The sequence below is a fragment of the Xenia sp. Carnegie-2017 genome, unplaced genomic scaffold, assembly GCF_021976095.1.
Source record: "Xenia sp. Carnegie-2017 unplaced genomic scaffold, XeniaSp_v1 HiC_scaffold_1, whole genome shotgun sequence".
Classification (NCBI taxonomy): Eukaryota; Metazoa; Cnidaria; class Anthozoa; order Malacalcyonacea; family Xeniidae; genus Xenia; species Xenia sp. Carnegie-2017.
The window spans coordinates 972,947-998,257 of NW_025813402.1; the positions used below are offsets into that span (position 1 = coordinate 972,947).

General features: G+C 34.1%; 3 protein-coding genes and 1 long non-coding RNA gene across 7 annotated transcripts in view; 2 read left to right on the top strand and 2 right to left on the bottom strand.

The window, feature by feature from the left end:
* LOC124440592 overlaps positions 1–25,311 on the top strand; it is an 87,634-nt gene that overhangs the window by 52,270 nt on the left and 10,053 nt on the right. Inside the window, exons 1-3 of one of the 4 annotated variants that reach the window (XR_006946694.1) lie at positions 8,895–9,083; positions 10,247–10,393; positions 11,539–11,654. The exons of 1 other annotated variant lie outside the window; for it this stretch is intronic. The gene's annotated coding sequence lies outside the window, so the exon portion shown is untranslated. Of the gene's footprint in view, positions 1–8,894; positions 9,084–10,246; positions 10,394–11,538; positions 11,655–24,723; positions 24,942–25,311 lie in introns of those variants that run through there. 2 more of the 4 variants (XR_006946702.1, XR_006946693.1) reach the window with 2 other exon arrangements.
* On the bottom strand, positions 975–1,921 carry LOC124440832. The gene is made up of 2 exons (XM_046991279.1): positions 1,506–1,921; positions 975–1,428 (listed from the first exon to the last, which is right to left on the bottom strand). Exons 1-2 carry the CDS (start codon positions 1,688–1,690, stop codon positions 1,098–1,100), a joined length of 516 nt encoding a protein of 171 aa, XP_046847235.1. The 5' UTR covers positions 1,691–1,921; the 3' UTR covers positions 975–1,097.
* Positions 2,545–3,056, bottom strand: LOC124441048. The gene is made up of 2 exons (XR_006946856.1): positions 2,812–3,056; positions 2,545–2,725 (listed from the first exon to the last, which is right to left on the bottom strand). It is a non-coding gene; the product is annotated as an uncharacterized LOC124441048 (long non-coding RNA).
* LOC124440473 lies at positions 18,355–20,537 on the top strand. The gene is made up of 2 exons (XM_046990867.1): positions 18,355–18,547; positions 18,737–20,537. The coding sequence occupies exon 2, from the start codon at positions 18,746–18,748 to the stop codon at positions 20,309–20,311; it is 1,566 nt and encodes a 521-aa protein (XP_046846823.1). The 5' UTR covers positions 18,355–18,547; positions 18,737–18,745; the 3' UTR covers positions 20,312–20,537.

Sequence of the window (25,311 nt, forward strand, 5' to 3'; positions counted from 1 at the left end):
AAAAGACAAAGAAGCTTTGTTAGTCCCTCAATGTTAAACACAGCTTCTAACTTAGTGATGTTGTCGATCTTAATGTTTTGTAGCGAGATGCCAGACACATTGGAATATTTTCTGTGAGTTGATAAAGACCATCTAGGCAATCATTTGGTGATCGTGCCTCCCAAGTAATAGTCTTTCTCTTATGTTGTTTCCCAGTCTTGTCTGTAGACGGTTCTTCGACGAGTTGCTCACTCTCATTGACTACGAGCCATCCTTCGCAGACTTGTATTCCTTGAAACGAACATTCTTCAATTTCTTCTTTTGTTAATTCTTGCCAATGTTTTGCAAGTCTTGGCAACAACTTTTCAGCTGGTTTTACAACATCTCCGTCCTTAAGTCGCTTTAATTCTGTCCTGATATCCTTCAAGATATCAATGACTCTCGGAAACCAAGCAACAATTTTCCAGGGAGGCACCTTTAAGCTCTGACATTTGATCATTAAAGAAACAACTGGCTGAAACACATCAATTATTCCACATAGATCTATGGCAAAATCTTGACCTCTGAGTTGGTATTTTGTCTCGTCGCAATCATCCTTTTTATCTTCTCGATTTGCACTGTATGCCGTAACCAAAGCGGGATAACTATTATAAATTTTCTTCCATTGATCGAAAGCAGAACTGGAAAATCGCGTGGTTGCATATGTCACAGTTTCGAGCGCTTTTAATCCTTGATTTTTGGAATACGTCTTGTACTCAGCATGTCCTCGGCCACTTCCAAATAATGTGTGCAAGCGATTAGAGCGTTTGATGATAAGCTTGATAAAATTGGAAGACAAGGAGTTTTCACGTAGCTCAACGATCGCTAGGTCTAGCCAGTGGGATGCATCCCAAGGAAGAAGAAAGTATGGATCTGGTTTTCGATGCATCCCCAAAAGCTCGTATAGTTTCGTTTGAAATGTACTCGCTTGGTACTGGTACTGTCCATCAGCATGAACACCTAGAAGCAATTAGAAAATGAAAGTAAGCCAATGGAGAACGTGTTTAGCAAATTACTCACACATCGACTCAGTCAGCTCTCATAATAACATCCTACCTCGCAACAACCTTAAATCCGAACTAGTTAGCTGCAATGATCGTTTTAAAAATTTCAATTACTTGTACGGCAAGATCTTCTCCATAACCTCCTCTAATAGTGTCTTCGTTATCGGAATCTGCATCTCTGTACTCGTACACTAGTGGAGCATCAATTGGCATCGCAGTGCGTTTACCATTCACAGGTAAAAAGATCATTATGGCCTGATTCGTGTCTCTGTGAGGAGTAGATTTGTCTATTGCAACTGAAAAGTGGGGGGGCAAGCCAGTATTTACCAAAGGTTTTTGTAGATACGATGCCGTTTGCTTAATGACGTGGATATATGCAGCCTTTATTATATGTGGAAACTGCTTTCTATAATGTTGGAAGATAGACAGCTGAGATTAATGACAAAACACCTGCAATACAAAAAAAAACCCTTAAAATCAAACCTTCCATGTCCGATAGTCCCAACGTCTACTCCACAAAAGGAAAGGAATGCTACCAATGACTCGTACGATAAAGCCGCCGTCTTGATCTTACATATTTCTATTCCTGCAGACACCAGCTTAACATTAGTGTCAATGTTTCTTTCCTTTCGTTGTTTCTGACTCAAATGATACTGTAAGGCCTTCATATGGAATTGACCAGCATTTCGCGTTGAACTACAGTTGACATGTTCGAGGATTCTGTTCTTAAAACTGTACCATTCTTGGTTGGATCCTTGTGAGTACTTTTCAGTTCGAGCAACATCATAGATCAGACCAAGACCCCAGGATTTGTTTTGACCATTCCTAAAAGTTAAGGAAATGTGTTAATAAGATTACATCTATACACTTTGTATTCTACAATTAACAATCACTTGCATTTTTTTTCCTTTGATATATTCGTGGCAAGGAACACAGGTTACACGACATCCATCTGTCAGAATATCGACTTGTATTTGTTCGCAATTGGACAATTCCACCAAATTGCTGGCAGCCTTCACACCAGCATCGCTAACAGCTTCTATCTCGGTTGTTATGGGATTTTGGTTTGATCTTCTTCTAACAGCACCATCCATGTTTAATGCCTGTAATCTGACTAGAATTTGGTTGACACCATCCTCAATTCTAGCAATAGGATTGTCTGATACGTCATCAATGTCTTGCGATCCTTGTTCGTCAAAAAAATCTGCTACCGTGGATTGTATTTTCCCTGCTGTGTTGCTATCCTTAGTTACCAATAAATTTGGAAATATAACATTCGTATTTCCAGTATAAGAAGTACTGGTCTGAGTGCTGTCATCCTCATTCGCATATACCTCAAGACCAGAAAAAATGGACGTGATCGTGGACAAGCATGACAACGACAGATCTGTATTGACTGTATTAACAGTCTCTTCATTTGCAATCTGCTCTTCCCTTTGTTGAATCTTTTTTTGCTTTAACAATGCTTGAGCCTTCACATGATTTACTGGCACAATGACTGACATATAATTTCCTTTCTCTCCACTATGTTTTCTTGCCCAATGCCTTTGTTTGTACGACTTGGATCCTCTTGTCAACTCTTGTGAACAAAGCAAACATATGTGTGGATCACAATGATCCTTTTACACCTTCTTCTCCGGTGGAGCATTGGCATTCAGAGATCGTGATGGTCGTTTTCGTCTAAATATGGCACTCCATTTTTCCTAAATGAAGATATTTAGTATTTCTTTAGAATAATCTTAGAATTCATTCAGAGCAATTTGAAAAATGATGAAAGGACAATGCTCACCTCAGCTGATTGTTGCGATTTTACATTGACAAGTTCGTTTGTCTCATCTTCCTCAACTTCAGAAGTCATTTTCAGAGCACGTTAAAAAACAAAAGAGGACCGAAATGTGGTTTTAAAAAGCGTGAATGCCTCTTGCTTTTTATATAGTTATTTTCCGAATGCCGAACCAACGCTTGTAAGCTAACACCACATTCTAACAACGCATTCATATTTCATAGCGCGTGGATCTTGTAGTGAATACTATAAATACTGTTCTGTAAAATAATAAAATCACTTAAATCAGTTCGTTCATTTAAGTTCATTCATGTTATTCATGACGAATAACACGAACTCAGCATGGGGACGCATGCTGCGTTTGCTTTGCTATATTTTGAGGAAAAATGAGGATTTTTCAAAGTATGCGCCAACCACGGTCCGCGAACGATAATTTAATTGACAGTTCTGTGCAGCCGTGGGCGAAATTTGAGATATTCACATCCAATTCAAACGGAAGTTATGCGTTGAGAAATGACATTTTTATAAACAGTAACTTCCGATATTTTAATAGCAACAAAGGCTTACAAAGCAAGATTCAGTCTCTTGCAACATCACACACTGTATCATCAATATTGCTTAAATTACTATTTTTCCTTCCAAAGATTTTGCGACGTACAACATGTTTGACACAATAAAACACTGAAAACAGCCTGTGTACACCGAGATTAGCGATACTTCGTATATTAATTTAATATTATTATGCTTTGATCGTCATATGCGCACCAGTGCACCATAAAATATATTTTGCACACCAGCACACCAGTAATTTCATAGTGCGCACCGGAGATCTCGTCGAAAAACGACATACTTTCCAGTCTGGATTGGTTTGAGCTTCGTGTTTACTAGTTCGTGTTTCAAATTGATCGTGACCCATTGTAAGAAGTATTTTTCGTACGTGAACGTGTTTTCTCGGCTTATGTTCCGACTCTGTAACAAGTTTTCAAGATCTTTAAGCTTGGTGGCAAGCGGCAATGTTATCCTGGCATCAGTGTTATCAAATACTTGGACAAGACTTTGTTCGAAACTTTGAATCATAGTAATCATGCAGATTTGGTCCGGAGAGATTTGTGTTCAGGATTTGTAACAATTTAATGGTAGTGAGTGATTTATGCCCCAATTTAATCCAAGCATGATATTTTTTATTCTGAAAGATCACAAGATTTTCTTGCTCAGCAGAAAATGACAGACTTTTTTACTTTTTAGTTATTGAAATATGCAATGATTTGACCAAATGCATTTGACCTTAAACGTTTTATTCCTGTATATGAAGTTATTTCGCCTTTATCACTTTATAAAGTATTAAAGTTTATTTCTAATAAAGTTTGTTAGGGATTCTGCTGAAAAATTTTGGTGAAGCATTTCTTTAAAATGAATATATTATTTCTATAATATGAAACATTTCTGTTGTTGAAGAACAGTCTGTTTGCTATAAATGCTAATGTTTGTAGTCTTTTATACAGCATATGAGTCTGATGCAATCTTTACTTTAGCAAAGAGTTAAATTTATTGGTTGAGGAATGACAAAACTTCTATATGTGTTTAATGATCAAACAGGGGTGTGTTGGAGAGAGCTCAGCCCCGTTTGTTCAAATTCTATGCCTTGTATTGCCAGTGAAATATATATATCAAAAAGCTAGCAGCACCTAAATATATATCAGAAAGCTGGCAATATTTTAATATATATGAGAAAGGTAGCAACAGTTGTAATATACATTAAAAAGCCCAAATAGCTGGAATTATGGAGATATGCCTCTGTGATCTTATAAACCAAAACCTACAATTAAAATATCATCAACAAGTCTAGAAGAGAAGTAATGCTCTACTTTGAGCTACAGAAGTAGGGTACATTTGTACAATTCAATACCAAAAATATATTGTACTCAGCTGTTTCATTGAATATCCTAATTATAATTACTTCATTTTTAAATGATGAACTAAAAATACAAAATACAACATGGAAAATCGTAAGAGTTTCTGTGATTTGGTGTAGTTGTTTGTTTTAGTGTGGAAGTGGCTGAGAATTGAGAGGTTTGTAGATTGACCAATTTCAGAACATAATGAGAAATCATCTTCGATTAAAAAACAAGCTTTGGAGTAAGAAAACTATTGAAACTGCATCAGCACGAACTTTGCAATGTTATTTGGCCCAAAAATGCTTCTCTACTTGAGTCAGTTAATTGAACCTTATATCAAAAGCAGTTCAGCACAACAATCACCATACGCAATCAAATTTCGTAAGTTCGACGTAAAGGTATTTCTTTCATTTTTTTCGTAATCCTCGATTTATGCGATATGTAATGACATTTAGTAGCCTTCAACAATCAGTTATTACACACTTATCCATAAAAAAACGCAATATTATCTCAAAATACTGTATTACTAGCAGCAATTGCTATATAAACACAAGCTAAAATTTCAAAACTAGGAACCAAAATGGCGGAAATTGATCAGGTGATCAATATTGCCCAATCAACGTAAGCTAAACGGATAACAATAGATGTCCCAACTCTTATACTATAGAGGGCTCTGAATGCGACGTCTGAATCAAACTACGCATAAAACTATTTTAGTCGACTAAAACTCAGATTTGATTCGGCGCATGTAAAATGCGACGTTTGAACCGGTCCTTAAAGCCAACTTCACGAATATTCACGAATAAAAATCCAGTCGAGTGTCGGGTTTAACGCGCTCGAAGACTTCAAACACCAATGAATTTTCAGTGATTTTATACATCTCTATATAAACAAATGAAATATCGTATCATGTGTTTCGTGATTGATACTTCCTTGGATAATTCATCCCGTTTTTATATTGGACGAGTAATAAAAGACGACGCTTTATGTGTCTCTATTTAAAGGCGGACATTACATCCGTATAAACTCAATTATACTTAAATAATTGCTCCAAAAATTGGGTCTTACAAACAAAACAAGCCATCGCGCTGCCCATATCACGACGACAAAATGTATCGTGGTTTATTTAGAACACAATAACGTGGGGGCTGCAGTAATAGCTTGAACAAAAAAAATTAACATTGCTGGCACTTATAAAACAATATATGTTCCAGAATAACGTAAATAACAACGACAAATGTACTTCGAGAAATTATAAGTAGCGTTTCGCAAACAACGACGCTCATTATGAGGCTAAGGCTTTAAAAATTGTCTCATGTAAAAATGCGCAACTTTGCATGCAACCACTGAATGAAATTTTTTAATTTTAGCAAACCATCCTCACTACCAATTATGTATATTTCCGTTGCCTAGTTTACAAATTTTTTAGTATTTACTGCCAGTTGTAGATTCGATAAAAAACAGAATGTTTTGAAATACTGTTTGTAAGGGCTCTTATAGTGATTTCTATTTTATTTTTTCTTATCACAAGTTTCCAATTATTGTGATGAAGACGAATAGCATTTGTTTTGTGAATTAGTTTAGCCTTCTCTTCATTTATTTCAAAGCGTTTAATTGTTCAAATATTAACAACATATATACCACCTAGTGTGATACGTCTGATACGCGTATCGATACATCAATATCAACAGTCCTTCTCAGTGTGAAAAATTCTCGTCTATCGGTGGAATGGAATGGCGTGGTACTAAGAAATACTCAGCAGAAAAGGGTATAGTACAACAATCGGCAGGAAAAAGCACAATTCCTTCGTCTACAAGGGTATGAATATCGCAGAATAATGACTGTGTTTTCACTGTTTCGAACTCTCCAAGCGCGTAAAACTGGAAACGTGTACCTACTACCTGCATATGTATGCTGTACAAATTGATGTATAAGCTTCATTTGTAGGCGTTACACAAAAGAACCTGACAAATAACTAGTTTATCAAAATAAAGAATCTTTGTCAAAATTTATGCTTATAAATCATAAATCATCATCAACGCATATAACGAACACCATGAATATGATTATTCAAGATGTATTATCTTTAATCTTATTGGTCAAAAGGGTGAAAGGCGTGCAACTACTAAACATTCCAGAGAAGTGGATTTTTTAACAGAACTGTGCACAGAACTGTATCGACAAGTGTTTGAAGTTTCAAGGACGGACCAAGCTTGTATAATTGCAGACTTGACTAAAACTAGTGGATTTTTTGTCCATAGATTCTTGTATGCCTTTATTTGTGGTTAAATTGGCTTTAGAAAAAGAGGTAGCTATTACTTATCTATTTTATTTTACACTCGTTAAAAAACATATTTTGATATACTTACGATCCGAACCATACTTAACACAAGGTAAGGCAACAAGAAATCGTCATAATTTTAATTTATTTTTATTATACTGGATGAAATAAAATAATTGTTCCAAATCTTAAAGTCTTTCAGGGCGCAACAAGAATTTGTAAATTTTCCGGTGCTTTGTAAATTTCAGAACATTATCATAGATAATTTCTCTAGAAATCTATAGTTTTACAGTCATAGACTGTTGAAAGTTGAATTTCGTAATAAGAAAAGTTGGCTTTTTGTAGAACAAGATGCGTCCTATTTTAATTATCTTTAGATCGTCATTTACAAAAAGATGACCGACAAAGGTAAAAAATCCTGTGTTCGAAAAGAGAATGGGCTAGAAGATGACAACGAAAGATACGACAATACATCAGAAAATGAAAGAATGGAAGATGGTGAAAATACTCAACCAATTCTAAATTTACCCATACAAGAGACTTTTCCTGAAGAATTTTTGTTTGACCTGCTAGACTTGACAAGAGAAGATAGATGTGCGATGGAAATGCTGAACGAAGATTTGGTTTTGAATGTTCCATCAACTTTAGGAAAACTTTAAAGATTCGTCAACCTCAACGTAAAATGATTTATACTAAGAGAAATAAATCATGTACATTTTATATTATAAATAGGTTTGTTAAAAGGAAGTGTAAAAGGAAACCATTCAATAATCATTCGTAGACATCCCATACTTATTAATATCTATCGAATGTTAATTTTTTAGTGCTGTGATTTGTCTTTTTTATACTAGAGACACATAAAATGTTCGTCGGATACTTCTTTGGATAATTCATCCCGTTTTTATACTAGACAAGTAATAAAGACGACGCATTATGCGTCTCTAGTATAAAAACGGCCATTACATCCGTATAAATTCAATTAGGTTATGTTCTCAAGTACATGTAAAGTTATGTTCTCAAGTACATGTAAAGTTATGTTCTCAAGTACATGTAACGTTATGTTCTCAAGTACAGGAACAACATAAGCAAGCCTTCCGGGATAAAAACAAAACATATTAAAGGAGAAAGATTCTTTGTTTCATTTTATAGACTTGCCATAGACACAAACGTCACATGTACAATTTCACAACTTTGCATGCAAACACTGTCGACTGAATGAAATTTTTTAATTTTAGCAAACCATCCTCACTACCAATTATGTATTTTTCCATTGCCAAGTTTACAAATTTTTTAGTATTTACTGCCAGTTGTAGATTCGATAAAAAACAGAATGTTTTGAAATACTGTTTGTAAGGGCTCTCATAGTGAGTTCTATTTTATTTTTTCCTATCACAAGTTTCCAATTATTGTGATGACGACGATTAGCTTCTGTTTTATGAATTAGTTTAGCCTTCTCTCCATTGATTTCAAAGCGTTTAAAAGGGATTTCCCCCTTGGCTGTTGAATTCTGGAAAGAAAAACACGTGACCTAAGTCTCTAATATGTATTGAATATTTATATATAGTCAATGGCGCGGTAAATTTATAGTCTTTGTTATTGCGAATTGTAAAGTTTAGATTCAGTGTTTATTTGTTGCTTTGAATTGTATTCAGAGCTACAAAATTTCGACAATGACTTCAAGAAAGCGTTGCTACAATTGATTAAAACATGCAAAACAACATATGATATTAATTTTCATTTTATTCAGCGTACTTTGTGGATTTTTACTTGGTTCTTTATTACATGACAATGTTCAGTCGTCCATAGATCCAACACCGAAGGAATATGCAATGTACGTTTCGTTTCTTGGCGAGATTTGGGTGAGAGCTCTCAGACTTTTGGTTCTTCCTTTGATTGTATCCAGCTTGCTTTCGGCAGTCGCTGAATTGGAGTCAAAACAGAGCGGAAAATTAGGAAGAAGAACATTGCTGTATTATCTTATGACTACAATGTTTGGGGAGTAATTTGTTTATTTGCATTTAACCTGGAAATGTTAACGTGAAAGAACCAGAACCGAACGAAGAAAAAGTTGAACCAATACCTTCTGTGCTTGATCTTACAAGGTTTGTGCAAAATATTCATAAATTTACTGAGTTTGCGCCCTGCTTTTTCGTTCACTGCAAAAATTTTCTTATACGTATAACTTTTATTTCTATTGTTTAACGACAATGTTTTACTTTTTCAATATGAACATAATAGCCCAACATAAGATATTTAAAAAAACCATCACAATAATAAAATAAAGAAAGATTAAAGGTTTTTTTAATAATTACGTTTCATCTTTAACTTAAGACATCTTCAGATTATTTGAGATAAATTATATACACGAGGTTTTAAATACAAGCATATATTACAGGGCGTTAAATTACATGTGAGGGGAGTAGGAAGTTTAGATGAAGGAATGAAATGAGAAGGGCGGTACATTAAAGAAGGTGAAGGGGGATTGAGTTGCCTTGGGTGTTAAGAGAGGGTTTAAGTTTGGATATAAGAAGGCTTTCATGAATCATAAGGTCATAATTGTCAGCTTTTTACTTTACTAAAGGAAACCTTTTTTTATTAGAAACTAAATGCTTCGTTTGCAAAACTGTGCAAGTGTGGAGATTTCCAAATGCATAGATAACACATTCACCTTCACTATTGTCAAATGATAATAAATACATTTACTATATTAGTTGTAAATACATTTTATTATGTCATACAAACCATACCAAAGAGAGCAAAGGTAATGCTACAAGATCATAATAAGAACATCAAGATTTTAAATGGATACATAGCCTTTATGAAACACAGCCTTTACAACAATGACATTGAAATATAAAAATTGCAATAAACCTTCCACACTCTACTTATCACACACTCAATTTCTCATCTCTTTGAGACAGTGAGTGGAAGGTTTATTGAAATTTTTGCATTTCAAAGTCATTGTTCTAAAGGCTATGTTTCAGATGAACTTATCCATTTCAAATCATTTTATTTCACAGCTTTTAACCTTTTAATAACAAGATCATTGTCAAGTGTTGATTGCTACCATTAGATCGTTTCATTTCTAATTATATAATAACCAGAAGAATTTGAGCAATTTCATTTGTTGAGAGCTGTGATCTATAAGAGGACATATGCAGGGAATTGATGTCACTTTCACTGATATAGTAAAAGTTGAATAAAAATAACCTTGCGCCAGGCCTGAATAACATAAAATGATAAATTGTCTTTTGACAATTTCAAGGTGTGTTTGCAAACTGTTTTGTTCTTCTATGTTGTCATGACAACAACAATGAATCGAGAAGAAGGTTTGAAAGCTTTGGAAACATCTATCAAAGCCATTGAAGAAGTCATTATGAACAAGAAAGGAACATTTGTTTTACAACAAGCTGTAAGTGTTTGGTTTATATTTCTATGAAAAGTATATTGTATCACTAAAATGACATCCCCCTGGTGCCTCTACTATCCTCATATCATCCTGTTACCACTTCCCTAAGCACCATGCTGCAGGGGCGGATCTAGAGTATGTCAAATCCGTCGCGCGACTGATGTTTGAATTTCAAAAATTACCTATTCATATTAATTAAAAATTCATTAATTATTCTTACTTTATTATCGCATTTACTTCGTGATAAAAATCCAGCTTCATTTATTATTGAAAACTAATGATTAATCCAATGAATATCTCGTTGGTAACCAGATCAGTTGAATTTTAATTGACCTGGAATAACCGACTGATAAGCGGGGTGGCTTGACTGGTTCGACGGATAGACGAATACCTGCACTGCGTGAAGTTTCGCCAATGTATGGGGAATTACATCCGGGGCAATTGAATTCATATACCAACATAGATTTAATTGAATCGGGGATTGGGTCTTTGAATGAGAAAAGGTTTTTGATTTTGAATGTTGTGAAAATTAGTCGAAGGTCAATATCTGTACAGAAGCGTTTCATAATGTTTGTAAGTCTGCGTTGTGTGTGTCGTGAGTAATGTCCGATGTATGGTAGTTTGAAGAATAGAATTGTTATTTTGGAAATTTCATTTGTGTTGGTTGTGATCGTCGTGTCAGGAGTTTCGGTGTCTAGGTTGAGGGTGTTGCTATGTTTGTTGTCGAGATATCGTTTTACGGTTCTGTTAATAAAGTGTAGTGGGAAAGAGTTTCGTAAAAGAGTGGATGTGATGTTTTTTTTTATGTCCCCTTAGAAGCCATTGTTTGTATTGTTAAGTTTGTATGCTCTGTCGATTAGTATGCGATGAATTGGCACATTACAAGTCCATTGTTGATTCAAACCTTCACTTTACCCACAGATTTTTAACCTTGATCATTACTGACCAAGAGCTTAGCAATCTACTTTTGTGTTTATTTTGTCAGTTCTTCTCATTATGTCAGATACATGACAATCAAGATTAGGGGTTGAAATGTACTTGTAAATCCTATTGCCATGCCTTTGCATTCATACAAGAAATTTGTTGATTTCAAATGATAAATTTAAGTTATAAATTTCTACCATTGATTATCATTTTTATCTGTTCAGCCAAAGGTTGTCACAGATATGGATAAAGCAGACTTATAATTAATATTCATATTTTCCCTGTTTTCGGCATTATCAAGCAATTTTTTATGATTTGAATAAAAGTTTTTGTCAAAACATCCCACACTTTGTTGAGCACACTCTTTTTTAAGTCTTACAATTCTCTCTGACGCTCTTTAATTGTCTGTAGATTTTACAATTACTGAAACATACTTGTTATGTTAACGCTAAAGCAATAACTAGATTAGACAAGATAATAAAAATTTATATCATAGCCTGATATCTATCCTGTTCTAACTTTATAGCCACTTAAACAAGTTTGATATGTTTGTACTTGAAAACATTTGTTTTCTTTAAAAGTTTCAACGAGATGTATTAAACACAATACATTAAACAATTTTCCTACACTAATGAGTCTCTAATTTCCTATTGTTATAGTTTCGCAATTGTTGTGTCTCGTGTGTTAATAAATGACATCAAAACAACTCAGAGCGATAAATAAAGAGCAATGTTTTTAATGTTGCATCATCATAGTCTTCACATGTGACCAGAGGCGCAGTTTTTCGTATACTGAGGTCTTTATATAATATATAGCTTAAAAATTTCAGTTATCTAAAAGTTAAATATTCTAAAAGTAAAAAATGCAAAAGTTACAATGGGTCACCAGAGGACATTGGCAATGCATAGTTAGTTTTACTGGCAAATTGCCGCATACGATGTTGAAATATATTTCATGTGAGAAAAATTTTTATTACGACATGTAATTATTCAAAAATATAAAAATAGATTTGTTATGATCTATAAATTTAAAAAATATGTACAATATGAAAATGTATTATGACTACGGAACTTGTAAAAATAAATAAGTAAGTTATTCTTCAATTGACATTATTGCAATTTATAATAATTTCAGTAATTTTCTTATTTTACGTTTGAGTTTCATTTTTTTCAATAGACAAATAATCAAACAAGACTTTCTTTTATTATTACACTCATTACATGTTTGAATAGTGTCACATCTTATGGTACATCTTCTTGCACTGCTAAAACACTCCATTTGTTTCTGTTCGCAATTCGAACTTGATGAGAAAGTTTCTTTTACTTCGACCAGAAGTAACAACATGACAGCAATATATTTTATCTTCATTCTAAAAGAAAATTCAATATAGTATGTAAAAATTGACGCGTGGTAATTTAGCACTATGTTAAGACACAGTATATATTCTGTGATGTTAATGAAAGTATGACGACATCATGCGTTCAATTTTGTTAGGCTTTTCATTGGTTTGATAATTCCTCGAGATTTTGATTGGTTGGTGGGGAAAACTCCCTCTGTGTTGTGAACAAAAAGTGCATATAACGTGTACCGAAAAAGAGAAACCACTATCACAGAGGCAAGTCTTATTATCTCAGATCTATCTCAATTTTCAAAGCGTGCAAACGAGACTTTCAACTTTATTTGTACATTTTTACCTTCGTGGCTAACTTGGCTTCAGTAAAAGAGGTTGGTGTGAGAGTTACGATTTACATTTACTAATTTCAGTGTCTTATATAACTTTCATGTTCTTCTCCACCGTTGTTAAATCATCTCACTAATAATTCAAGTTTATTATTATTATACATGGTGTATCATACAGAATGTTTGAAAGTTCTTGTTTATTTGCCATCGAGCTAAAGTTGGGTTATATATTCAGCATAAATTTACAATGCTCAAAAAAAATTTATGAATAAATTTTTCTGATTTTCATACGAAATAACTGCTTCAAATAATAATATAGTTGAACTAGAAACGACACTAAACTCTGACTTAAATCAGACGAAAGGACGGCACCATGGCAGAGGAAAAACGACAGAAAATGTAATAATTTACATGTTGCAATTGGCAAAATTTTTCAGATTTTCAAACTATCTAACGCGTAATAACTGCTTAACCGCTTCAAATAATGATACAGTTGAACTAGAAACGACAGTAAACTCTGACTTAAAAATCTTGAAAAGTGGGTGACAGCAAAGTAACTTAATTAGAATTTTCGCATCACTCTACAAATTTTACGCATGATTGCATTAATTTTTTTTCCTACCGTCACAGATTAAGGAATGTACACAAGCGCCACTCGATGTCGGAACCTTTGATGTTCGTGTCCCCTGTTTTGAGTTCTACACTCCGGGTATTTTAAACGGCGGCCATGTTTCCAGCCAGATGAGTGCAGCCAGATCACTGTGAGGTTGTGTTTCACTCGACTTTTCCATGTAATCAACACTGTTAGCAACTTTTTCAACCTTAACGCAGAGACATTACGCCTCTAAATTGAAATCCAACACAGTAATAGAACATATTTATAAAGTGTTACTATCAAGTCGTCATACAACTTGGGAATAAACAATTTAATGAAGCAAACCAAATTACAATTTACTACTTTCAATTACTATCTTCAAATTATTGTTTTCAAATTACGTTAAGGACCGTTTGGTCCCACGTACAAGATTCATTAACAACAATTTGTCTTTTACTCTTATTAAACAACAACACCCTTTTCAAACGTCACTTCCTGTTCCCCATTCCGTCCAAAGCGGCAATTCATACGGTTGCCACATAAAGTATAGCACACAATGTGGTCTTGCTAAAAGGAAGTAATTTCAAAAACGAAAAATGCTCTTTGAAAGAGGTTTTTAGAGTTAAAAATAAAGACATTTAAGAAACGTGAAATATGTCTACAATATCTTCTGCTGTTTATCAAAACAATTTCCTTCTCGGCGATAATATTGTTGTGTTAAATGATTACGTAATTATCACAAGGCAACTTTTCAAAGGTTTTTTTTTTAGCAACAGCAGTCTATCACATCCAAGCGATTGTATTTTACCTGAGGCGAATGCGTTTAAAACAAAAGATAACGAGGAATTTCGTCTCAATTTTTTTTGTCTTGAATGCATTAGACACATGTAAAATGTGCCGTGTGAAACGGGCCTTAGTATAGAAATAAGCATTCATTATATATTACCGTAAAATAACCATCCATTATTTATCACCATGAAAATAACCATTCACTATATAATAGTGTAAAATGCGAACACTTGAAAACGCATCTTGTTTCAAAAACGGAAACTTTCAAGGACATATTTGTGTATATCTTGTGTTGCTTATTGATAATGAATTAATGTAACCATTTAATAACTTTCTTTAAACTTGTGTATGTAAAGATATATTTATTTTTTATCTATGTCATTATTAACTTTGAATCGAATGATAATTTTTAATGTAACAGTTTTAACAGTGTTTTTAACATCAAACCGTTCACCGTTTTCTTTCAAAGTGTTCCTAGTAGACTAAAGCAGTTGATTTCAAAACAAGCCAAATAATAATGGTAAATTCTGGTTATTTAAAATCAACGAGAAGATATTGTAAACTGCTACACAAATGCAGAATGATTTGATAGATTGTTTACTGTATTTCCCTCGTGTTGAGTGGGACTTATTCAAGCTCTTGACCAATCACCGCACCGCATTGTGTTATTTTATGACGCCTGATGACGCCTAGATAACGCCTGAAGCAGAACAACCTGATTGGCTGCAATGCAGTGTAAAGGCTCTTTTCCACTCATCGCAAAACGTACTCGCAAGCTCGCTGCGAGTGCTGCGAGTAACTCGCAGCGAGCTAACCATGATCTGGAGCATAGTTAAAATATTTCAACAAAATTTTTTCATCGCGCGAACTAAATGTCCGTTAGCCAATAAAATTTGTTGAAAATATCACGTGACTAGTCTTAAAACCAAAATGGCTGTAAACAGTGAAGTATCCGTGTGGACCGACGCGAAGATTGAAATACTGGTGGAAAGTGTTAAAAAATACAGAGTGCTCTTTGATGTCACTTATAAAGAGTACAAGAATAAAGGAATGAAAGAGAATGCGTGGAAGAAAGTCGCTGATGAGTTGGAATTTCCAGGTTAGATGAAGTTTTAACTTTTACAATTTTATCAGGTGTTGCTAGTTTCTTTCCCAGTGTGCTCGAAATTTTTAATTACTTGCGTTTTCCTTTCTGGTTTTATACTTTTTACATTCCAGATGTTTTAAAAAAAAATGATGACAACTAACCCCTTGCTTTGTGGATCCTGATATTATTTTTAATATTTAGTTCACGTTTGTCAAACAAAATGGAAAGGACTTCGTGACACGTTTTCAGAAAACATCCGACGTGAAAGACATCCATCTGGATCAGGAAGAAAGAAAGCTATTAGATGGAAGTAGTTCAACCATATGCAATTTGTTAGAGACTGCATTTCACCCAGAGCTAGCTCGGGTAACATTGGTTTTGTGCCAACATGCAGTGAAAATGAAAGAGCTGGTTTTTCTGAGACAGATGAAAGCATTGAAGTTAATATAATTGATTCATCATTACCATGCAGTAGTATATTGGAAGTTGCTTCTTCTGAAGTAACAAACAACAATCAAACTATTTCACAAAACTTGGATTTAAAAAGAGTGCGCAATGATCAATTATCAATTGGTGTGAATAAATCACCAGTGAAGAAGAAAAAAAATGTTGATCGGGAAATTGATATAGCAATCTTGAAATTGTTAAAGGAAGATAAAAAAAAAAGTTGTAATGTCAGCTCAAGTGAACCAGATGCAGAAGCTTCTTTTGGAAATTCAATTGCCCACACACTGAGAAGCTTTGACAATTATCATAAAGCTTTGGCAAAGATGAAAATCACAGAAGTATTGTTTCAGATGGAGTGTGAGTTGCCACTCTCAGAAGATTGATCTTGAAATATTGACCAATCCTCATTTCTGCTTGTTGAGGTTGTATTCTCAACATTTTATCTTGATTGAATTTGTTTAATTGTTGATTGTTAATTTATATAATTAATATATGAGGTAGCAAAACATCCTGTTTATGTAAATACCTATGTGTTATAACTATTTAAAGTGTACAACTTAAAAAAATTAAATGATTACAAAACCATGTGGATCAATTTGATCATAAGTGTAATTGTGCATCTAAATTCATTCAATTAATTGACAAAGCAATCTGGTAATGCAAAATTGAAAAACAAAATTAAAGTACAATTGTGTTTATTTTTATTTTTTAAACAAAACAAACAAAACAAAAGTCATACCCTATTTGCTAAATAAAGACTGTAATGGCTTATTTAACACAAGGTATAAAATTATAAAGAATTGGTTTCATTTATGTCATTTCCATCTGACCTAACATGTTGCAACTGCCATGAAACCTGACCTGTTCCTGAACAAAAGTAATTTGTAAGCTCTTCTCGTACTTGTGCAGCATCTTTAGTAAAAAAATTGCTTCCTTGTCTATTCAGTGTATGAAGTGTAGCCTCACATTCTGTTAAATGCCTCCACTGGCCAGCAACTAAATTACCTGATCTTCAAATTAAAAGAGAAATAATTAAAAGCCTGTTGGATGGAGTATACAGTTGTTTCAAGTGGGTAAAACTAGGAGTTGTCAATCAGCTAAATATTCTCATAAGTACAATGTAACTGTAAGATGAAGTGAAATTCGATATTGAACTACATTTACAACATGTTACATCTTACATGTGCTTGAGTCATTTTACACGTTTTCAACGAGTAAAAACAACACAAAATCTAGAGTATGTTAATTTAAAAAAAAGATCTAGAATCATTCTCAAATCTAGTTCAAAGGTTTTTTACCTGTCTTCATTGTCTACAAATTCTGGTGGGCAATACATCCTAGATCCAGCAGGTACGTGTTGCTCAGAAATAATGAGATAATTATGCAAAGCAACCACTTCTTTGGAAATTGCTTCCACTTTGCTCGGATGGGCAATAATTTCTTGTCTTAAGATGCGGAAGCGTGATGCGGCTATGCCAAAAGCATTTTCAACAATCCTTCTTGCCCTTGACAAGCGGTAATTGAAAACCCTTTTTTCTTCTGTCAGGTGTTTACCTGGATAAGGACGCATAATGTTGCATCTTAATGGAAATGCTTCATCGGCCACGAACATGTAAGGAATCTTTCCATTTGGATGGGCACCAGCAAGTGGTTTAGGGCATGGTAGACCTAGTTGATTTGTTACTAGTGCTTCACCAAACTGGGAATTCTGCAGAACACCACCATCACTATGACGACCACAATCACTGACATCAACCAAGAGAAAAGCGTAATCAGCTGATACAACTGCAAGTAGGACAATACTATGCCACAGTTTATAGTTGAAATATCTGCTACCAGCTGATGGGGGAGCTTGCATTCTAATGTGCTTTCCATCCATTGCTCCACAACAGTGAGGAAAGTTTCACCTTTTTTCGAACTCTTCTGCTACTTTCTCCCACTCAAAAGAACTCTCTGGAGCTTTAATATATCCTTTCTTAAAGAGAGTAGACCAAATTGCTTCTGTAACTTCACCAATTATTTTATGTACTGTTGTCAAACCAATCCTGTAGCTGAATGATAAGCTTTGAGGGCTGTCCCCCGACGCCAAATAACGTAAAGTCAAAACAAGCTTTTCCGACGGAGAAATAGCATCCCTTCTTGTGCTGCATTTAGAGATAAGAGGCGCGACCAGAGACAGTAAAAAATCAAAATGTCGAGGGAGCATTCTGAAGTAGGCGAAATAGCTTTCGTGATCTTCTTCTTTCATTTCTTTTACCAATCTGAAGTATTCCCATGCTGTTGTCGTCTTTCGAATATCGGCCTAACCCAAAAACGCTTTTTATACTTCTTGCATCTTCGCATACGACGTCTTAAATACAGTAATAACAAAATACGGCGATTGACAACGGCCGCCATATTGTAAGCAAAAACAAACCGCCATGTAATTTATTATGAAGCAAAGCTAAGAGTGGAAATTGGCAGCGCGAGCTGATGCTCCTCGCAAGCTCGCAGCGAGAGCATTTTGCGATGAGTGGAAAAGGGCCTTAAGGCAATCATTTTTTGAGTAATGGTAAATGTGATATAGTTTTATATTTAATCTGTCCTTTCATCTTTGCTGCCCTGGCATACTTCTCTAGCGTGGAAATTTTCCAACGTAAGTTTATAATGTACTATTTTCATGAAAGCATTTTACACTTCTGTTTAAAGCATTTCGATTCTTATAAGTAAACGTTCAAAGACGAGTTTATTTGAGAGCACGCGGTTTTTGTGAGCACTTTAAATATCGATTTGTGTCATATGTTTAAGTGTGACTTCATGTTTTCTTTATCCGTTCTTCTTCCAGGCTTTTAGGATGAATAAATATCCAATCATTGGGAAACGTGAACGTTTTAAAATCAAGGAAAAGCGAACTACTAAAAACAATGAAGATGTTGAGAAATATGTGACTGTTCTTGGCGACTGGCGTTCCCAATTGCGTACCCTAGACAGACATGAAAATGCTGGCAGAACTGACCGCCACTTAATTCGCTCATTTTGTGTTCTTCATCAGTGTCTTGTATTTTGTTGTATCTTGTTGGACAAGGTAAAGACATTATTGTCTGATAAAGGCAAACTCACTTATGAAAAGATAAATCAACTGAATGATCTAAAAGTAGATCTCTACAAGTTAACCAAGCTTCTCGATGAAATAAATCTGATCTACAACAATTTTTGTGGCTTTAAGCAAGAAATTACAATTGAGTATGTGTATGAATTTAATCTTGATAATGCTTTGAGTAGTATAGAAAGTGCCATTTCCAATCTAAACCATCCTGAGATAAATGATCTCTTTGACTTGGATATCACCCCAGAAGATGTTCTGTGCTCAGTGCTTGGTTTGAAAGATGAGTTTGCTTGCAGGCTTCTCGAACTAACTCCTTACATGAGAAAACACAAAAGTGAAAAGGTACATTTGCTAAGGTTCTTGAAGAAGTTTAAGGAAGAAGACAGCTTAAAAGATCTCAGAGATAGTGAAAAGGTTGCTAAAATCTTGTGCAAGATTGGTTTTACAAAGCATCGATCTGAATTTATTGCTAAGTGGATAACCAGCATGCCAGATCCGAATCACAAACCAATTTTATCCTGGGTGGAAACTTACATTGAAGATCATTTTAAGTATGATATCTTCTTAAATGATCAAGTTTCGTATTTTCCTTTCAAAAATGATAATCAAAATGAATGGTTTACTGTGAATATCCCATGTTTAGATGAAGAGGGAAGACATAGTCATCCTATAAATATGATCAATGTTGCATCGCAAGAAGATGCCCTACACCATGTTGGATCAAAAGTTGCTGAAATAAATGAAAATAATCCTGTGACAGAAGTATATTTCCATTGTACTGATCACGAAAGTGCTGTGGATATTCTGGAAATTGGAATTGTGCTGGGTTTTGGTCGAAAGAAATCAGACTTCTCTGATGGAGAAGGTTTCTACATGGTAAATAATGCAAAGTTCTCATTAGAGCAATATGGATTGAGCAGTACACATCCAGCTATTATCATGTTTGATGTGAGTCCTCAAAAACTGAGCAAGTTTAAAGGAATTGATTTATCCAGTGCTGAAAAAGAAGAAGATTGGAAATTGATTGTTGAGTATTTTCGCTCAGGTAGCCATGGTATTGGTAATTTACCTAAGAATTTGTTCTCACACATAAGACAATGTGATTACATCAGAGGGCCTGTTTCTATTAATGGTTCTATTGAAAATAACACATTATCTCAAGGTGTTGAACAAATTTGCATAAAGAAACGAGAATTGGACAAGCAAATAGGGCATCCATCATCAATTTTAGGAGCCATTTTTCTTAAAGCTCATGAACTGATTCAAAAGGAAAATGAGCTTGGCAGTAAATCTCGTCTACCTTTAATCTTATAAGTAACTGGTGTTATACCCAAGAACAGTTGGTATAACATATTTTATTGTATACTTATATCTAGAACCAACAGTAGATCATTGTAGACTATGATTATCTTTTTACTATTTATACCTGAACATCGAGATATACTCAAGTTTGGAAACGAACTATTTACTGCTTGTTGTAGATTAGATAATTTGATTTGGCTTTTGTATGATGTCATGATAAATATTAAAAAAATTGGAATTTTTGTTCTTTAGTATTCATTCTGTTAGCATTGCACTTACAGCTTGTTGATGATGCCTTTAGAGTGCTGAGTTTTTTTACTTAAAAAATTTGCAAAACAACACTGGTTTGCTCTTTGTACAACTACACAAATCACAAATGTTTCTATTATTAAAGGCAAATCAGCAATATGCTACTGCATAACACGTGATTTAATCCTCTAAGTATTGAATATTTATATATAGTCAATGGCGCGGTATATTTATGGCTTTGTTATTGTGAAATTGAGGGTCAGTGTTTATTTGTTGCTTTTATTGCATTCAAAGCTTCAAATTTTCTATAATGACTTCAAGAAAGCGTTGCAACAATGGATTAAAACATGCGAAACAACATATGATATTATTTTTCATTTTATTCGCCGTACTTTGTGGATTTTTACTCGGTTCTTTATTACATGGCAATGTTCAGTCGTCCATAGATCCAACACCGAAGGAATATGCAATGTATGTGTCGTTTCTTGGTGAGATTTGGGTGAGAGCATTAAGACTTTTGGTTCTTCCTTTGATTGTATCCAGCTTGCTTTTGGCAGTCGCTGAATTGGAGTCAAAACAGAGCGGAAAATTGGGAAGAAGAACATTGCTGTATTATCTTATGACTACAATGTTTGGGGAGTAATTTGTTTATTTGCATTTAACCTGGAAATGTTAACGTGAAAGAACCAGAACCGAACGAAGAAAAAGTTAAACCAATACATTATGTGCGTGATCTTATAAGGTTTGTGCAAAATATTCATAAATTTACTGAGTTTGCGCCTTGCTTTTGCTTTAACTGCGAAAATTTTCAAATACGTATAAGTTACATTTCTATCAGTTAACGACAATCCTTTTTCCTTATTTTGAAGGCAACTTTATTTACTATAACGTAAATGCTACGTTTGCAAAACTGTGCAAGTGTACGAGATTTTCGAGCGCATACGGTAATCGCGTTATCGCAATATTCACTTGATTCTTAATCTTCTATTTGTGACAAACTTGCCTTAAGTACTAGAGGTGGCTATGACTTTTTATACATTATTATATTCATATTTGACACTTTTTTTACTATGCCAAACGAACCACATCTACCAAAGTGATCAACGCCACAAGATCGTAATGCTAAGTTATAGAATACCCGTCCACTCACTATCTACTTATATAATATGCCTTGTTCTTTAAACTTTGTTCTTTATTTTGACCATTAAATGACACTAAATGATACTTGATAAATAATAATTGAGAACTAAACGATATTTTAGTTTAGTGATAAACACCACAAGATCGTAATGCTATGTTATAGAATACCCGTCCACTCATTATCTACTTATATAATATGCTTTGTTCTTTCTACTTCGTTCTTTATTTTGACCATTAAATGACACTAAATGATACTTGATAAATAATAATTGAGAACTAAACGATATTTTAGTTTAGTGATAAACGCCACAAGATCATAATGCTATGTTATAGAATACCCGTCCATTCACTATCTACTTATATAATATGCCTAACACAGCCTTTACAACAATGACATTGAAATATAAAAATTACAATAAATCTTCCACACTCTACTCATCACACACTCAATTTCACATCTCTTTGAGACAGTGAGTGGAAGGTTTATTGAAATTTTTAAATTTCAAAGTCATTGTTCTATAGGCTATGTTTCAGATTAACTTATCCATTTCAAATCGTTTTATTTCACAGCTTTTAACCTTTTAATAACGAGATCATTGTTAAGTGATTATTGCTGTCATTAGATTGTTTCATTCCTAAATAGTTGATCTCTAAACAAGTTAATTATGATGGGCAATTTTTATAACATTGACCTCAAGACGTAAAATTGGCCGTTAGATTGTAAATCATGATTTTAATCTTCCGTGCCATAATATTTCGCATTTTAGGCTCTGGTCCACTGCTCACTGCGAAATTTAACTGTGAAGTGTTAAGTAAAGAAAGGGTTGCTGAATGCTATGTAGCTGATCTTCAAAGTACGTAAAATGTCTTGGAGATATTTTTGCCTATAGAAATTTTTACTATGTTAAATTTTAGCGACGAAGTTCGCTTTCCATGTCAGTGAATATCAACCATATTTATAGCACACTAACTTGTAAGAACGTATTCTTTGGAGACAATGATTATCTCGTTATTATATTCCCTGGGAAACACGTTTTATTGAGCTGGTGGCTCATGGCTTGTGTATTCTAATTTCTAAAGCAAAGTTCAATATTTATAATTTCTTGAGAAACACGACACGAAACGGGCATTACAGGCGACAATAGAAAACTGCATAGTCAATTTAGTCAAGTAGGACTTTTGCTTACCCAGGGCCGGCTACACTGAAGAATTTTTTTGTGACAGTGTTTTCTGTAATTTTCTTCTAAAACAATTATATTGTTTCTTCCCTTAATACGCTCTGTCCGCAGATCTTATGATGCACTGTCCTACATTGACATGCTGGGTATGTTAAGGGACTTCCCCTTGCAGAGGAAGCATATCAGATGAAGTGACTGTTGCATTATGGGTATTTTGCATGGGTGAAAAAAAAGAAAAAAAGAAAAAAGTTTCCTAAATACACCATGCTGCGTCTTGTTCCGTTATAAAGTAAACAAACATATCTTGTTCCGTTGTTGTTCAACATTGTGGAATGGCAGTCATCGTGGTTGTTGCATTGCACTGGTGTGTCATGTAGCTGTGGAAGAATGAATGATTTAAGTTGTTAAAGTTGGTCAACTGTATTTACATTCGATTTTATACAAAGTAAGGAAAGGAGCGAAAAAGGTGAAAAAATCCAGAGCTAACTTTAATCAAATACGGACGAGAATAAAGATATAGAAAAAAATCGCTAGAGCTTGGGGAAAGTACATCAAGACAAAAAAAATAATTCCCGTTCACAAAAACGTTGCAGAGAGTGTTGCAGAGGATCAAGGAATGGAACCTAGAGCAGAAAGTCAGGCTGAATATCTAATATTTTTACTCGTACTTTTATATTGGGAGCTTCTTATTGAATTGTATGATTTAAATCTTTCTTCAATTCCTGAAGAACTATAAATATCTATAATTTGTACAAGTTCGCCGTGAACATAATGATAATTGAAATATTAACTAATTAGAACAAATGTACTTTTCGATGTCGTATTTTCTATTTTTAAAACGCCCACTTATCTATTTGATTACCTCAGAGCCCTCTATTTTTAAGAGTTGGGACATCTATTGTTATCCGCTTGATTGGGCAATATTGATCACCTGATCAATTTCCGCTATTTTGGTTCCTAGTTTTGAAATTTGAGCTTGTGTTTATATAGCAATTGCTGCTAGTAATACAGTATTTTGAGCTAATATTGCGTTTTTTTATGGATAAGTTTGTAATAACTGATTGTTGACGGCTACTAAATGTCATTACATATCGCCAGAATCGAGGATTACGAAAAAAATGAAAAAAATGCCTTTACGTCAAACGTATGATTGCGTTTGGTGATTGCTGTGCTGAACTGCTTTTGATATAAGGTTCAATTAACTGACTCATGTAGAGAATTCTACTTCGAGTAGTGAGTATTTTTGGTAATGAATTCTACGAATGTACCCTACTTCTGTAGCTCAGAGCAGAACATTACTTCTTTTCTAGACTTGTCAATTATATTTTAATTGTAGGTTTTGGTTTATAAGATCACAGAGGCATATCTCCATAATTTCAGCTGTTTGGGCTTTTTAATGTATATTACAAATGTTGCTGCCTTTCTCATATATATTAAAATATTGCTGGCTTTCTGATATATATTTGGGTGCTGCTAGCTTTTTGATCTTTATATTTCACTGTCAATACAAGGAATAGAATTTGAAAAAACGGGCTGAGCCCCCTCCAAACACACCCCTGTTTGATCAATAAACACATACAGAAGTTGTGTCATTCCTCAACCCATTAATTTAACTCTTTGCTAAATTAAAGATTGGATCAGACTCATATGCTGTATAAAAGACTACAAACAGTAGCATTTATAGCAAACAGACTGTTCTTCAACAACAGAAATGTTTCATATTATTATGGAGTTCATTGGGATAACCTGGGTTCGGAAAATCGATTACGTCACTGAATACGTCACAAACCATTTTCACGACAGACATCGAATAATAATCGGCGAATACCGATAGTTTCCACCGGATGTTTCCGACAATCGGTTAAGTCAGTCATGTAAACTCAAACTGTAAACTTGTTCGTCTGTATTTAAAGTATTACCGTTTGAGGTTCTTAAAAAGTTTTCAATGAAAAATGCAACTGATTAAACAATCTGCGTTATACCTTTGTACATATTTTGTGCCATCATCAACATAACGAATTGTTTGTATTTCTATTTCAAAATCGAGCGACGTTTAATATTATGACTTCATTTAGGTAAGTTCTATTGTACTGCAATCATTGATCATCGTTAGACTTTATAAAAAGATCTTTACTCCTTTTGAATTTTAAAACTGTTTTATATTTATGACAAAAGTTTGCTGAGATTTTGTTTACGACTGTAACATGTGACAGCCTGGGTTATGTGTTTATTAGCATAATTATCAGTCAGCCAAGCTTTTTTGAAACCATTATGAATCAACATTAACATCATCTGTCGTCGTACATGAACTGTTCTTAACCAATAGAGCTATACCTCATATTCATCATGTCATTTTAACTTTTAAATATGTTTATGTGAAGATTTCAATTGTAGAATGATTATTATATATACTACTGAACATTGTGTACAACAAGACAACTTTCA

Bases quoted from the DNA above. Each gene is read 5' to 3' on its own strand.
- LOC124440473 (XM_046990867.1), top strand. From the start codon at position 18,746: ATGAATAAATATCCAATCATTGGGAAACGTGAACGTTTTAAAATCAAG.
- LOC124440832 (XM_046991279.1), bottom strand. From the start codon at position 1,690: ATGAAGGCCTTACAGTATCATTTGAGTCAGAAACAACGAAAGGAAAGA. The intron at 1,429-1,505 runs GTTTGATTTTAA...CCAACATTATAG, and splicing joins GGGACTATCGGACATGGAAG to AAAGCAGTTTCCACATATAA.